The 16,559-nt window shown below is 42.1% G+C and overlaps 2 protein-coding genes across 2 annotated transcripts; both read right to left on the reverse strand.

Moving 5' to 3' along the window:
• Positions 1-565: 565 nt before the first annotated feature.
• On the reverse strand, positions 566-1,979 carry LOC146634982 (P2Y purinoceptor 14-like). The gene is made up of 3 exons (XM_085350001.1): positions 1,875-1,979; positions 1,520-1,776; positions 566-1,214 (listed from the first exon to the last, which is right to left on the reverse strand). Exons 1-3 carry the CDS (start codon positions 1,977-1,979, stop codon positions 566-568), a joined length of 1,011 nt encoding a protein of 336 aa, XP_085206127.1.
• An 8,954-nt stretch (positions 1,980-10,933) lies between these two features.
• On the reverse strand, positions 10,934-12,275 carry LOC146634983 (P2Y purinoceptor 14-like). Its single transcript, XM_085350002.1, has 3 exons — positions 12,171-12,275; positions 11,808-12,067; positions 10,934-11,600 (listed from the first exon to the last, which is right to left on the reverse strand). Exons 1-3 carry the CDS (start codon positions 12,273-12,275, stop codon positions 10,934-10,936), a joined length of 1,032 nt encoding a protein of 343 aa, XP_085206128.1.
• Positions 12,276-16,559: the final 4,284 nt, after the last annotated feature.

Below are 16,559 nucleotides of genomic sequence, written 5' to 3' on the forward strand. Positions count from 1 at the left end.
TACAAATGTGAATTTCTTTTCTTCTCTGAATTCTCCGTAATTCAAACAGGATCAGAAGAGAATCGTTGCTTTTTGTTAAGTTTACGGACATGACTTATGAATTACATCTATATGAGCCTTTACACCAAGGTCCTGTTTTACCAAAATAGTGCCGTACAGCTTGTCACATTGTTGCTTCGCCAGTCAAAAGGGAAATGTCAACACAAGAGTCACATTTGTACACGTCATCACACGTCTTCATTAAATGCATTTCCTATACTTCAGACCAAAAACGTGAAATCAGTCAGTAGGGTAGCAAAACAGTTAAAATCTTTTTCCTTTATAAGCATCAGCAGTTAAGACATCTTAACACAAATCAATGCTGAAAGGTTGATATCTCAAATGCCTTGTAAGACACACAGAAATTCAGTTTTCACATATTTTTCTGTATGAAACAGTGCTGACATTCACGCTGTCCATGTGTTGTGTTGAGTTCAGGCTTGTGTTGATTTTTTAGCTTAGCAGAAGCTCCTGTGGTTCACGAGGACTTGGATCTATGACACGCTGTCAGAATCAAAGCAACAGCTTACTGGCTTAACTCACAGCTGTAGCAATGTCCAGCTGCTCCTTCCTGCTCTTTCACTTGTTGAATGTTGCCTCTCCAGGACACCATCCTCACCTGGGACCGAAAAGTCTTACTGAGGAAAAAGTAAACAACAGGGTCCAGACAGATATTGAAAACTGCCACCATCGTGGTCATCTCCATTATATAGTTCAAGACTGAAACAACAGAGCGATTGCTTGTCAAAAACGTTGAGGGAAGCCGAACTAGGTGATAGGGCACAAAACAAACACAGAAGATGCTGACCAGCACCAACATGTTCCTGCGAGACTTCACCAGCTTCTCAGAGCCAGAGGAGGCCAGCTGCCTCTGCTGTGCCTGCAACACCCTGCGGGAGGTGCTGTAGTAGAAGAAGACCATGAATATGAAGACCACGAGGAAGATGATGGTGGATAAAGTGTGGATGATTGTGAAGAACAGGCTAATTGATGCACTAATGAATGGATCACAGCAGCTGGGGATAGAGTTCAGAGGCTTCTGGGTGATGAAAAACAAGATGGTGTAAATAACTGCTGGAGCCAGGAGACAAACCCAGGTGATCATGGAGATGATGTGGGCAGCTCGCACTGACTGCAGAATGTGAGTTCCTGAAGGGTGAACAATCTTCAGATACCTGAAGAGAGAAAAGAGGCAGTATGCAATTTCACTGATCAGTCACAGTGGAAGAGAATCTGCAGAAGACATAACTGAGTTACAAAGATGGTTAAAATGCCTGCAATCGTCCAGGTAAGTAAATCTCCAAAAGTTGATTCTGTTCATCTGGACGTAGCGTTTTGTGGGAGAAACGTTTGTGACTCATCCAAGCGACTTCTTCAGTCTCCAGAGACAAAACGCTACGTCCAGACGAACAGGATCAACTTTTGGAAAGTTACAAAGAGATGTCTATGCTTGGATCAGGGAAACAGGGATTGTACTTACCTGTTAACAGCAATGTGTCCCATGAACAGGATGCTGGCATACATGTTGAGGAGCAGGGCAGAAGCTCCAAAACTACAGTAGAGCTGCTGAACAATAGTAGACTTGCTGGCATAGAAAGTGATTCGCAGTGGCAGGGAGAGGCAAAGCAGGAAGTCAGCAGCTGTCAGGTTCTTCATGTAGACCATCAAGCTGCTCAATGTCTGCTGCTGACGACAAAAGTAAAATTTCATGATGAAGCCATTGAGGGGTAAACCCACCTGAAAGGACAGAGATGAAGAAGGCAGGAGTTTAGTGCATGCACAGCGATCTTTAATAAAATTTCTGACAGAACATAATCTGAAGATTTGAAACATACCAGAAACACCAGACTGTAGACCAGCATAAAGAAAGAGTTGACTGATGTGGCGACAACATCACACGTCTGGCTCAAAGTTGAAGTCATATTTTTTAAGTCACTCATTTTTCCCAAAGCTGAAAAATAAATCTGCCTTCAGAGATCCCTCTTTCATAGTCTCTTAGTGTTAATCAAGGTCCAGTTTTAAATGTTGCCTTTAAGATTCAGTAAAGCTCTCTTTATGCATGCTACTTTCTGGAGGAGTTTACTGAAAGTTTAATTCTATTCAGTGTACAGTTGTCTCAGGTTGCTTTCCCCTACAGTCTTGCAGCTTTGAAGACAAAGTTGAAAGCTTAACATGCAAGTACAGAAACCACTGTTAGATGTCATCTCTCATCTTTAGCCTACATATGCAATCCAACACTGACTCTTAACTGACCCATTACTCTGAACATTATAAGCTGTTTTCTATACCAGCATTTAACTGGATATAATCCTTATCAAGAACTTGTGACATGGGATTGGTGCACAATTTATGAAGAAATATCCACGTGCAGAGAAGAAATTCCTGAATATATTACATTATTGAATATACAACGCTACGTACAATGGTGTGTTCATAATGAATGCTAAAAATGAGTGTAAGGTTGATTTTCAGGTCAGTTAGCATTACTTGGGCCTTTGTCAATGACAAATTTGTTATAGTGTTACAGGTTTCCCATTTGGAACACAGTCAGAAGCCAACGTTGGCATTGAGATGGCAGTACAGAAGAATTATACACTGCTTCTCTTCTCATGAGTCAGGAGCTGGTTAAATCATATTTTTAGTTAAGCATGAAATCACTAAAAGTACAAAAAAACTTGAGGTTGAACAACAAGCAAGACTCACCTTTATTTCTGCAGTTTTCAGTGTGCAGGAATAACTGCTTGAGCTGTTAGGGGTTCTTTTATAGTACTGCTTTAGATCAGGAAACAAGCAGTGATCACACTTCTACACTGCCCGCTAACTTATTTCCTGTTTGCCTTCACTGCAAAATAGTGCAACATATTTAAAACACAGAAAAAAAACACAGTGTCATGCCCTTTGCAGCCAAGAAGAAAAAAAAACATGTAGGCCATGCACTGACTACTGTAACCTGAAGAGTAAGTATCCTTTGCCACTCGATAGATCTGCTCTGGAGCCTCTCCAGTGTTTGACCTCTGAAACATTTTACACTTGGTCCATATCAGGGAGGAGGATGAATGTAAGGCTGTGTTTAACACATGCTTAGGACATTTTGAAGATCTTGTGATGGCTTTTTGGATCACAATTGCACCTGCAGTCTTCCAGGACTTATTTAATGATGTGTTAAGGGGTGGCTGTAGCTCAGGTGGCAGAGCAGGTCAGCCACTAATCAGAAAGTCGGTGGTTCGATCCCAGGCTGCCTCCTGGCTGCATGCCAAATATCCTTGGGCAAGATACTAACCCCATGTTTGCCTACTGGTGGTGGTCAGAGGGCCTGGTGGCGCCAGTGTCCGGCAGCCTCGCCTCTGTCAGTGCACCCCAGGGCAGCTGTGGCTACAATGTAGCTTGATGTAGCTTGCCATCGCCAATGTGTGTGGGTGAATGCCTGAATGTAGTGTGAAGCGCTTTGGGGTCCTTAGGGAGTAGAAAAGCGTATACAAATGCAGGCCATTTACTTCTTGAACATTTTGATTTTAGTTCACTTGAATTATATTCTGATTTTTTTTTTTTGAGTCTCTAAACACTGGGTAGGCTGCAACCTTGTGCATTATCCTCCTATCAGTTAACCCCCAAAGAACAAAATTTGAATGTGGGGTGATTGTGAACTACTCAAGGTTAGGCTGGAGCTGGACAAATGGTGACGCTGGTTGGAGGGAGCTGAACCGCCTTTTCTCATAGAACAATAAAAGCAGTACCAAATGACACTTCCTAGCCCTAGAAAAACTGCCCACAGTGTCACACACCTCTAAATTATTTATTGACCGTGTTTTCAAACTACATCAAATTCTAATAGAAGTTGTGCCTGACAGAGGACTGTATAGACAGATCTCACCATGCATTCACACATCACTTCCAGCAGAACTGGTGGATCTGGACACAGACCAGAGAGGTGAAAATTGGATACCCCAAAGGTGGAGAATGATAAGGCTGAGATCATGTGGGACTTCAAGATGCAGATGGATGACCTGGAGCACTCAGGGCAGAGACCCCCAAATGGGTAGATGGCTCCAGTACATGAAAGGAATGACATCCAAGATCTCTGTCTAGTTTAGTGCAGTCTTAACCCTTTAAGACCTACCATAGAACCAAGTCCGCCAGAGCTTATATTATATTTTTACATGGTGTGGTGCCATTTTTGGGAGCATTTCAAGTTGCTATACATCAATACAGCTGTTATAGCCCAGATTTTAATAATATGTATTCATTAAGTGCATAGTAATTACATAAATTGCAAAAAAGTGCAATAAACTACAAAAAAATTGAAAATCGTTTTTGCTTTTTTAACATATATTTCTAGTTAGAGAAATTTAAGAGGCTTATCCCTCAAAACTGTAAATACAAAAAAGTTGCACAAAATAGTTTCCTACCACAGGAAATTTATTTTGAGTGTCTTCATAGTTCTATTTTTGAAATACACCAATTTTTATATACTGCAGGAAAAACAAAAATAAATATTATACCGCTCCGAAGGTCGGACGGTCCTGATCCCCAAGGACCCCAAGAAGGGACCGGTCTCCTCCAACTACCGACCAATAACCTGCCTCAGTACTACATGGAAGCTCCTGTCAGGCATCATATCGGCTAAGATGAACAGGCACATGGGTCAATACATGAGCGGGGCACAGAAAGGGATTGGCAAGAATACCAGAGACGCAAAACACCAGCTACTGGTAGACAGAACAGTCAGCCGAGACTGCAAGACCAGACTGACCAACCTGTGCACTGCCTGGATTGCTTACAAGAAGGCCTATGACTCAATGCCCCACAGCTGGATACTGGAATGCCTAGAATTGTACAAGATCAATGGGACCCTAAGAGCCTTCATCAGGAACTCAATGGGGATGTGGCGTACAACACTAGAGGCCAACTCCAAGCCCATAGCACAAGTCACCATCAAGTGCGGGATCTACCAAGGAGATGCTCTGTCCCCACTGCTGTTCTGCATAGGCCTGAACCCCCTCAGTGAGATCATTAACAAGACTGGCTACGGATACAGACTACGGAACGGAGCAGTTGTCAGCCACCTCCTGTACATGGATGGGAGAAGTGTAGTTGGATGGTAACAAAGAGAGGGAAGGTAGTCAGAACTGAGGGGATTGAACTACCAGAAGCCAACATTGCAGACATAGAGGACAGTTACAAGTACCTGGGGATCCCGCAGGTGAATGGGAACCATGAAGAGGTCGCTAGAAAAGCTGCAACCACCAAGTACCTGCAGAGGGTCAGGCAAGTCCTGAGGAGTCAGCTGAATGGTAACAACAAGATCCGGGCCATCAACACGTACGCCCTGCCTGTGATCAGGTACCCTGCTGGGGTAATAGGCTGGCCAAAAGAAGGAGATAGAAGCCACTGACATAAAGACAAGAAAGCTCCTTAACATGCATGGAGGGTTTCACCCCAAGTCCAGCACCCTGAGGCTGTACGCTAAGCGGAAGGAAGGGGGCTGGGGACTGGTGAGTGTCAGCACCACAGTCCAGGATGAGACAACGTACATCCAAGAATACATTGGGAAGATGGCCCCAACTGACCGAGTGCTCAGTGAATACCTCAGGCAGCAGAAACCCAAGAAAGAGGAGGGAGACGAGGAACCATCATGGAAGGACAGGCCCCTGCACGGTATGTACCACCGGCAGATAGAGGAGGTGGCTGATATCCAGAAATCCTACCAGTGGCTGGACAAAGCTGGACTGAAAGACAGCACAGAGGCACTAATCATGGCAGCACAAGAACAAGCTCTGAGCACAAGATCCATAGAGGCTGGGGTCTATCACACCAGGCAAGACCCCAGGTGCAGGCTGTGTAAAGATGCCCCAGAGACAATCCAGCACATAACAGCAGGGTGCAAGATGCTAGCAGGCAAGGCATACATGGAACGCCATAACCAAGTGGCCGGCATAGTGTACAGGAACATCTGTGCCGAGTATAACCTGGAAGTCCCGAGGTCAAAATGGGAGATGCCCCCAAGGGTGGTGGAGAATGACCGAGCTAAGATCCTGTGGGACTTCCAGATACAGTCGGACAAAATGGTGGTGGCTAACCAACCGGACATAGTGGTGGTAGACAAACAGAAGAAGACGGCCGTAGTGATCGATGTAGCGGTTCCGAATGACAGCAACATCAGGAAGAAGGAACACGAGAAGCTGGAGAAATACCAAGGGCTCAGAGAAGAGCTCGAGAGGATGTGGAGGGTGAAGGTAACGGTGGTCCCCGTGGTAATCGGAGCACTAGGTGCGGTGACTCCCAAGCTAGGCGAGTGGCTCCAGCAGATCCCGGGAATAACATCGGAGATCTCTGTCCAGAAGAGCGCAGTCCTGGGAACAGCTAAGATACTGCGCAGGACCCTCAAGCTCCCAGGCCTCTGGTAGAGGACCCGAGCTTGAAGGATAAACCGCCCGCAGGGGCGTGCTGGGTGTTGTTATATATATATATATATATATATATATATATATATATATATATATATATTAAAACCAAGTCAACACTGAAAGTACAAACATCACTAATGTCACATAGCTTTGCCGACATGTGGCCAACAGCAATGTTTTAATGTTCTTCATTATTAAACATTCGCACATAAATAAGTGACGTCATATTCAGTACTTACTTTTGACAGTTCACTCTTCAGCCGCTCCCTTCTGCCGTATTTTGCGGCAAAATTATCCACACCCTCCGCCGCGCTATGAATTGTGGGATATATGGGACCACGAAGTGTGCACCGGACCACGCTTGATATTTGGGGAAATTGATGGAGCATTTCGAGTATGCATTTGAAGTACACTTTGAATTGGGACAGCCGTCGTGGCGTGGCGGTGACGTAACCGCACTTAAAATGCGTACTTCAAACGTGCAGACCCTGAATTGGGACACAGCCACTGACAGCAGCAGCAGACCCATCCTTGGCCTCCAAACCCTTTGACATTTTGTGTGTGTTTTCTGAGGAATGTCTCTATTTGTATATAGTGTACAGTTAGATTCATGTGTAAGTAGTCACTGAAGCAGAAGGGAGGAGCTGCCTTGTTATTTTCTGTCTTGTTTTCTCCTGTTTATCCAGTTAGGGAGCTAGGTGTAGCATTTGCATTTTATCCCTTTGTTGTTTCAGCAACATTAAATTTAAAAACTGCACGTTTGAGTTAAAATATATATTTATAATTTTAATAAATGACAAATTAAAAAAGCATGAACATTTTTTTGTATCGAAAAAATATCGAACCGTGACACCAAAGTATCGAACCGAACCGTGAATTTTGTGTATCGTTGCACCCCTAATATATATATATATATATATAATCTATATATATATCATAATAATCTGACAATACTATAATATTGGCCATATTATATTTACATTACCACAGTGAGATGATTTTAGTCTCATGAACAACATTAACTAATTGTTCTTTACTAACTAATCTTGAAATGACTGTTCAGTACAAAAATGAAGCCCAACAATCATGTTTTACAGTCCCGTGGTCTCAGCCTCAGATATTCAACTAATCAAAGTGATGTCATGACAAAAACGAATGACCAACAAAACATTTTTTCTCCTTCATTTCTGTCACACAATGCTGTATGTAACGTTTCTCGCGGTTAGTATCATGGTTGCTAGGCAACCTGAACAGCGCGACGAAGGCTAGACCATCCCATTTCACAAGCCTCTCACTTCCGCACTTCTCGTACTTATAGTACGCACTGTACGTAGTGCGCGTACTTCAAGCATGCAGACCCTGAATTGGGACACAACCAGTGGCTGCCACAGGTCAACTGCTGCTGAGGGATTTTCAAAGCAGTCACAAGATCAGGGGACCAATCAGCAGCCGCCAGCTCTCCAATGAGGAAGGACCTGTGGACTCTTAAAGACACAGACAGAAACAAGAGACCCCTAGGACTCCAGTTTCGGCCAGGGCTGTAACAAACCTAAAAGGGTTGGCATAGTAAAAAAAACAAAACAATTTGCCATGTCTTACAGACATGCTTTGTTGTCTGGCTCAACTGTATAGCAAGAGACAGAGAGAGGCGTTGAAAGCTCCAACTGAACTTATTGTTTCAGAGGAAAACATGAACACGGTGTACAGTCGAGTCTTAATAGCTTACTTACAACTGGGCTCGTCAGGCACTCTTCTTGGCTGCAGTGGTTATTATTATATTTACATGCTTCCAGCTCCCGTTTCTGCTCGATGACAACTCGTACTTTTCTACTCTCCTTTTTCTCCCTCCCTCGCGCTCACAGACACATAACGGATATGGCAGTCCATTCTCCCTGCGGCACAGACTACACTGCCAATGAGTAGGGATGTGTACCGGTCTGACATAAACGGTAGTTGCCTTTTTTCCTGAGATGTGATACACTTTGGATTCTAGCCAATAATTTTACCTTTGCAAGGATAGTAAGCGGGCCAAGGTACGTACGTTCTTTTAGAGAAGAGCTCCAGATTAAAAATGCCCAAGGCGAAGCGGTCAAAAGTCTGGCTGTACTTCACAGCAAAAGATGCAAACTCAGCAGCCTGCAACAAGTGCTTTAAGCTGATACTGTGATACTGTCAAAGGAGGTAACACCTTGAATCTGACGACAAACCTTGAGACATATAGCGTTTTGTTAAAAGCCGAGAAATGCACCGTATTTGATAGCTTGCTGCGAGACCTCACACTGTGCACATCTACTGCGGGTGTGGTGCCTGTTATCGGGCCCGGAGTTTGCAACATCCCCCAAAAACCCAAAGAGTAGAGTCCTGGCCCCTAGCCCTGCCAGTGTAGCAGAAATGATGACGGATGATGATGGCAGCAGCAGCCGTTCTTCTCTGGGCGAGTAGCTTAATGTTGTTCGTGTGTAATTTACGTTGAGTAGGCTAACCACGTTATTACATTAATGCACGTAAGGTGAACTAGCAAACACCGTTGTAGTTACATGCGGCTGTCTTCTTGTTTGATGGCAGATACTCTCTTCACCCTGGCCAAAAAGGCTAAAATGACCAAAGAAAAAGTGGAAAACAGCTAAATATGAGAGGTTTTTGGATTTTTTCCCACTGTTTAAGCATTGCTTCCAGCCAAGAGTGATACCATATATGCCCTATAGCTGCAGAAAAGGCTAACATTGTTATCTTTTTACAAAAAAAAACAGCTAAACGTGAGAGGTTTTTGGACAAAGTTTGTGTTCTTCATTCTTTAAGCACCAGTTTAAGCACCGTTTAAGCACCGGCACCATTTCAAAAGTACTGTTTTAGCACCGGTATCAGATAAAACCTAAACGATACCATCCCTACCCACGAGGCTACATTCTTTAGGGCTATACCTGTAACACTCCGCTTTGCCTTCATATTAAATTATTCTTAAAAATATTTCCTCACGCCATTATGAGACTCGAGATTGAGACACAGGCATTAGAGCCTCTTAATGCGTGTTTTGTTTAGGTTTCCACCACCGTGGAATTACCTAAAATAGAGAGGGCATAGCCTAACATACGAAACAGGAACAGACTTCTGTGTAAGCAACTGTACTCTGAATACTACCTTTTTAAACAGTACCACTAACGGAAAACCGTTACTCATATTTTGGATTTTAAATATGTAACGGTGGTACATGTATTCCATTACTCTCCAACACTGTTTGTAGAAAACAACAGATTTTGTCTTGTTTTAAGCTTATTTGTTTTGCAAGGAACTGAACTCTGATTGAAACCGAACTGCTCCTCTCTCTCTTCAATCCACTGTACAACAACAGTCTCCTGCTTGTCTGTGAAGGTTCTCAGTCATCCAGCTCATCGTAGTCTAAGGACCTTGGAAAGAAAAGAGTCTGGACTTCTTTAAGTTGTTTGAAGACGTTTCACCTCTCATACAAGAAGCTTCTTCAGTTCTAAGGTCAAATGGTGGGGAGTCCCAGATTTGGGGATTATTCCCCCGAGAGGGACAATCGACCCCCTAATGATCCTCTACCTAATCACATTATTGATATATGTAATACACATATATACAGGAGAAGATGGATGAATGGATTAAAGATATTCTTAAATTCATTGCTAGTTACAGTTAAGCAAGATGTTCTAAGAGCAATTGGAGGAGAGTCACAGATTTTAAGCCCTATGCGAGTGTCCCCAAGAGGGTTAGGGACCCCTTAGGGATCTTCTACGTAATCACATGAGCCAAGGTGTGAAAACGGGTTTAGGTCACAATCAGCCAGGGTTTCGGGTGAGCTCATTGTGAAACCTGGCCCCACCCCATCATGTGATTTCCTGAGGCCAGATGGCCCAGGATGTGAGTGGGCGTTAAGGCGTCTGGCAAGGGATCTCAAAACTGGATTATAGATGGCAGACAGCTGGTGTCTTTGCTCAAAGATGGTCGCTCACAGTGGACAAAAATGGCGTCTTTCACTCCTCTTTCTAACCATCTGTCCTCTCTGTCCAAAATGTGAACATTGGCATCCTTAAGATGCAGATGGACTGCTGAGTCTTGTCCTGTGGAGGTGGCTCTTCTATGTTGTGTCATGCGCTTGTGAAGTGGCTGTTTGGTCTCTCCGATGTAGAGGTCTGGGCATTCCTTGCTACACTGTACAGCATACACCACATTGTTAAGTCTGTGTTTAGGAGTTTTGTGTTTGGGATGAACCAGTTTCTGTCTGATTGTGTTGCTGGGTCTGAAGTACACTGGGATGTCTTTTGCTTTCCTTTCCAAAAACTCTTACAGATTCATTCATAACCAAGTTATTTGTTATGGACTTCTCATGGGCCAAGATCAGAAAATTCCTCTTTCTTTAACGTAACAAAAGTAAATAATCTTTACTAAAATCACTGAGATTATATCAGTATATGAAACGTAGAGAACTGTTGAGGGCAGAGTTGAAAGCTGCTTGATGCCTGCTTCTGTGCTCACAGTGTTGTGTCTGTCTCCTGCAGACTGTTAATGTCCAGATGCTCCTTGCTGAGCTCACTCTCTTCAGTTGCTTGTCGGATATTGGTCACAATGGCCACCTTCCTCATCTTTGCCCGGAAAGACTTACAGAGGAAAAAGTAAACAACAGGGTCCAGGCAGACATTGAAAACTGCCACCATGGTGGTCACCTCCATTACATAGTTCAAGACTGAGCCTACAGAGTCATTGCTCCACAGAAGACTATAGGGAAGACGAGCCAGGTGATAGGGGACAAAACAAACACAGAAGATGCTGACCAGCACTAACATGTTCCTGCGAGACTTCACAAGCTTCTCGGAGCCAGAGGAGGCCAGCTGACTCTGCTGTGCCTGCAACACCCTGCGGGAGGTGCTGTAGTAGAAGAAGACCATACATATGGAGACCAACAAGAAGATAATGGGAGACAAAGTGTGGATGATTGTGAAGAACAGCTTGATTGATTCACTAAAGAAGGGATCACAGCAGCTGGGGTTAGAGGTCACAGGGGTCTGGGTGATGAAAAACAGGATGGTGTATGTCACAGTCGGAACCAGGAGAAACACCCAGGTAATGATGGAAATGATGTGGGCAGTTTTTGCTGTCTGCAGGATGTGAGTTCCTGAAGGCTGGATGATCTTTAGATACCTGAAGAGAAAAGAAACGGGGGTTGAGTAGATGAATCAGTCACTATTCATTAATCAGTCACAGTGGTTTCAGATCAGTAGAAATTAATAAAGTCAAAAGTGATGTCAGTGATTTAGTCAGGCTGTCAGAATTTGTAGTAAAAACATTGTCATGAAATGCAGTCTGAATTCAGTAAAAGGTTCCTCTAATCTTCATCATGAAGTTTACCTGTTGGCAGCAATGTAGCCCATGAATGTGATGCTAGCGTACATGTTGAGGAAGATGGTACAAGCTCCAAAACTACAGTAGAGCTGCCGAATGATGACAGAGCTGCTAGCATAGTGGGTGATGCGGAGTGGCAAAGAGAGGCAGAGCAGGAAGTCAGCAGCTGTCAGGTTTTTCAGGTAGATCTTCAAGCTGCTCGATGCCCGCTGCTGTGCTCCACAAAAGTGGAACTTCATGATGAAGCCATTGAGGATTAACCCCACCTAAAGAAACACAGAAAGTATGGAGAGGACAGGACTTCAGCACATATACTGAGAACCTTTGTGCACTGTTAAAAATGTGTTAATCTGATTATTTGAAACTTACCAGGAACACTAGACTGTAGACCAGCATAAAGAAAGGATAGGCTGAAGTGTTAATAGCATCGCAGGTCTGGTTGGAAGATGAAGTCACATTTATTGCGTCAGCCATGTTTCTAGAGTTGAAAAATAAATCCAATTTATTTAGTTCAAGAAGGAGCAGTCATAGAAATCCACTGCTCAGTCTTAATAACCAATTATTCTAACACTTTATCATTAGTATTGTTTTTTAATTCATTCTTCTTTTTTTTCAGATCTAAATCACTATACTCGGTGTCTCAAGACCAGTGTTGGGCAAGGTACTTTGAAAAAGTAATTACTAGGAAAAGTAACCATTGTGTTACTTTAAACTTTTATTGACCCTCTGGGGACCAGGGTTTAATTGGCCGTTTTTGACTACTTTGCCTACTTGCCTTTCTTTTCAGCACGATCTCACATGTCTGATCTTCCTTTTTTTTTCATTTTGACATACTGCATTAACCCTTTAAAGCCAGTCAGAGCGGGCACACTCTATTTTGCATAACTATTTTTAAATCCCGGTAGCACTGCAACCACGTAAGCTAGCGCAATAATTTTTTTTGCATATGAAACCGGAGGAGTTGTACTTACATCTTATGCCATCAGCTTGTCCTAGGTCACAGTTTCCTTCCACATATAGCTTTGCAAAAACTGCATAAAAAGCACTTGCAGCAACAAAAACATAATATTCCAGAAACACGCTTTGCCGATCTCATCAGCTGTTCGTAACACTTCCTATGTCCATCAGCGTGAACTATTGCATGTCCTCCATGTCCTGCCCGAAACCGGAAGTGACGTCATTTTGCGGAAATGTAATTTTTTTACTATCAGGGCCTTGTAAGGCTAAACTGATGCTTTTAAAAGTTATGTTTGACTTTATGACTTTCTGTGTCTTTTCTCGGATGCTTATGACTCATATGCTGGAAATAGTTTATTTTGATGCATATGCTGTTTTGTTTTTTTTTGCAAATTTGCAGTATAATATTTATTTTTGTTTTTCCTGCAGTATATAAAAATCGGTGTATTTCAAAAAGAAAACTATGAAGACACTATTTTGTGCAACTTTTTACAGTTTTGAGGGATAAGCCTCTTAAATTTCTCTAACTAGAAATATATGTTAAAAACAGAAAAACGATTTTAAATTTTTTTGTAGTTTATTGCACTTTTTTGCAATTTATGTAATTACTATGCACTTAATGAATACATATTATTAAAATTTGGGCTATAACAGTTGTATTAATTTATATCAACTTGAAATGCTCCCAAAAATGGCACTGCAGCATGTAAAAATATAATATAAGCTCTGGCGGACTTGGTTCTATGGTAGGTCTTAAAGGGTTAACACAATTGATCTGAATTCAGACAAAAAACATAAATTCAGAATCAAAGTCAATTTTTACTGTAACAACCAAAATCATATTTAAAAAAATCATTTTCATGGCTTGATGTCAGGAGTGTCGTGTGTGGAGGCAAGGAAGAGACGACCCAAACACAGAACTCACGGTGAAAAATGATGCGGATTTATTGGATTGAGAGAACTGACAAAGCAGGAACGGCAGGACTGACTAACTGACTGAGAGACTGGTTGAACATAGGCAAGAACGACAACAATGACGATATCAATACACAGGCTGAATGATGACAATGATTGGAAACAGGTGAGTACAGGGTTGAACATAATCTGACTAATGACATGCAGTGGAACTAGAACATGCACAGAGACAGAAGGGTGACACAGATAAACACTAGCACGTAGAAAATAAACTGAACACGAACAAACTGAAATCACTGAGTCAACGACCCAGGAACCCTGACACTTGACATCCAAATATAAATTGGAAATTCTAAAAACCTACGCACAAGTTTTACAAAGAACAAAGTTTGCAGCTATTTGCCTCAAGATGCAGCCACATGCCTGATACCTGCAGGCCTTACGGTAGGAGGTGTATCACTCATTTTTTTCACCTGGAGACAGCGTTTACATTGCAATCTGCCTTTGGGGGCTTTTTGACAGTAACTGGGAGATTCAGCAGTCGCCTCTTGTTCTGACACACAACACAAAACTATCAACTACACAACACACTAATTACACTCTCTAAACACACTAAATGCCACAAATCTCTCACATCTTAAAACGCTCACACAACCATCCCTCTTAAAACCTCCCCCTCTTCCTAAACATTGTACATTTTTCCACCAATAGGAAAGGTGTTTTTTGTTTTCTAAACTTTCGGGGGGTCATCAGCAGAGACTGCATTCTAGCGCTGTCCTTAGACAGTAAATTTGACGACAGTATTCAGAAAAAACACAGCGTTGTTTTTTATTTTTATCATGACTCTGGTTTTACCTGGCCTATCAACACAATTTAAAAATGGGTACATAGCATCTTATTACTATGCTACCTTAAATTGGTCATATGACTGGTTTACCACAACTACTTTATTCTTGCTCAGCAGTGCTCATGCCCCCTCCCCCTATCATAACTCGCACATTAAAGTATCAACTGTTTAACTTCCTTCTCTAATCTGATCAATGTTTCTACATTTGTTACTTTCCTTACTATCTGGCTTTTCTAAAAGCAAATTGAAAAGCCGAAATTGGGTCACCATATGCCTCAGTACGTAGATTAAAGCTGTCATCTGCAATAGCAACTGGATAAAATCGTTAACAAGGGCCACAGTATGTGTGTCGTGTATAAATACAGAGAAGAAATCCCTGTATGCAGATGGAAAATGACCAAATATATTGCATTACTGAATATACAACACTTTTAAATATAATGTTGTGTTACTCACAGATTGTTCGTAATAAATGCAAAAAATGAGTGTAAGGTTGATTTGCAGGCTAGTTAGCAGCTCTTAGTTAATAAAAAAGTGTTATAGAGCTGTAGGTTGTGCATCTTGAACACTGCCAGAAACCAGCTGTGATGCTGCGATCGCTGTATCGAAGGAACATAGTGTTTCTCTTCTAGCGTGTCAGAGCTGGTAAAGTATATTTTATATATGCATATTTTAAGGTAAACATGAAATCAGTAGAAGAAAAAAGTGGAGGATGAAAAACAAGCAGGACTCACCTATGTTTCTGCAGTTGTCAATGAGTAGGAAAAGCTGCTTGAGCTTTTATGTGCTCTTTTATCGTACTGCTTTAAATCTGGAAACACCGCGATCACACTTCTACCCTGCACTCTCACTTACTTCCTGTTTGTCTTCACTGCAATAAAAGTGCAACAGATTTAGAAACACACAAAAAACATGTCACTGTCTATAGAGAGGGAGAGAGAGAGAGCAAAGGGGAGAGACAAGAAAACTCCTTATCTGCATTTTAAGAATGTATGTGATACCCCATAATGTGTGGTAGCGTTATTATGTGATTTACCTTTTGTGTATTGTATAAGTTTCCAGGTGTATTTTTGTTAAAGGAGGCCTTTAATTTGGCGATTTTGTGTGGAGAGTCAACATGTTGTGTGATCCCAAGTTGCGCCACAAGGGGGCACCTCCACCTTAGTGAGACGGTTTAGTGTGAGCTACTGCTCGTCTTCAGATCTGGCAGAAGCAGGAAAACACACTACCTGTAGTCCACCTGTTTTTTTCAGGTTAGTAAATAATAAGGCAACACATGTGGTCCACATGATTAAGATGCCAAATAAGGGTAAAACCCGACCAACAGTTTGTCTTGGTGGGATCTGTATTTGTCTGTTTTTTCTCTTTGAAACGTTTTATGGTTAAGAGAGCAGAGCTAGCTTAGCTCACCGCAGTAGCCTTTGTCTTTGGCTTCTTCTAAACTGAAGGCAGTCTCTTGTAACAACAGTACACCACAGCTCCTCTATATTAGTGAGTTCACAGAGACAGTTTGATGTTCTAGCACTGTAATTGTCTAAAGTTAGTGTAATAACAACTCTGGTCACTCTGAAATGTTGATGTGGAGATTTCCAATACAAGTTTGTATCTGAACAAGTACGAATGTTTGTTCTATTAAACTATGTGTGGGGAAAAAGAGTGTGATGTGTAACTTTGAGTAACAAACAACAGATATGACTGTTTAGATTTTTTTTTATATTATTTTAGTTTACTCAGATTTTAGTAATGTGACACAAAGAGATTAAGAAGTTTTTGTAACCTATTGTGAACATGTGAATGTGTATAAATAAAGCTTTAGCAGATGCGGGAGAGGAAAACACACTACCTTTCATCCATCTCATCATTTACTCTTTTTTTTCAGGACCATATATAAGCTGTTTGTTGCCCTCTTACTAGGGGAGTGTTACATACACTAAGCAGAAGGAAGGCACCCGGAGACTAGATAGTGTCTGAACCCCTTTCCAGGACGAAACAACAAAGATTCATGAATACATCAGGAAGATAGTTACGACTTATTATTT

Source organism: Diplotaxodon limnothrissa, linkage group LG3 (genome assembly GCF_057381915.1).
Source record: "Diplotaxodon limnothrissa isolate DT_005_m linkage group LG3, D_limnothrissa_male_GT1.1, whole genome shotgun sequence".
Classification (NCBI taxonomy): domain Eukaryota; kingdom Metazoa; phylum Chordata; class Actinopteri; order Cichliformes; family Cichlidae; genus Diplotaxodon; species Diplotaxodon limnothrissa.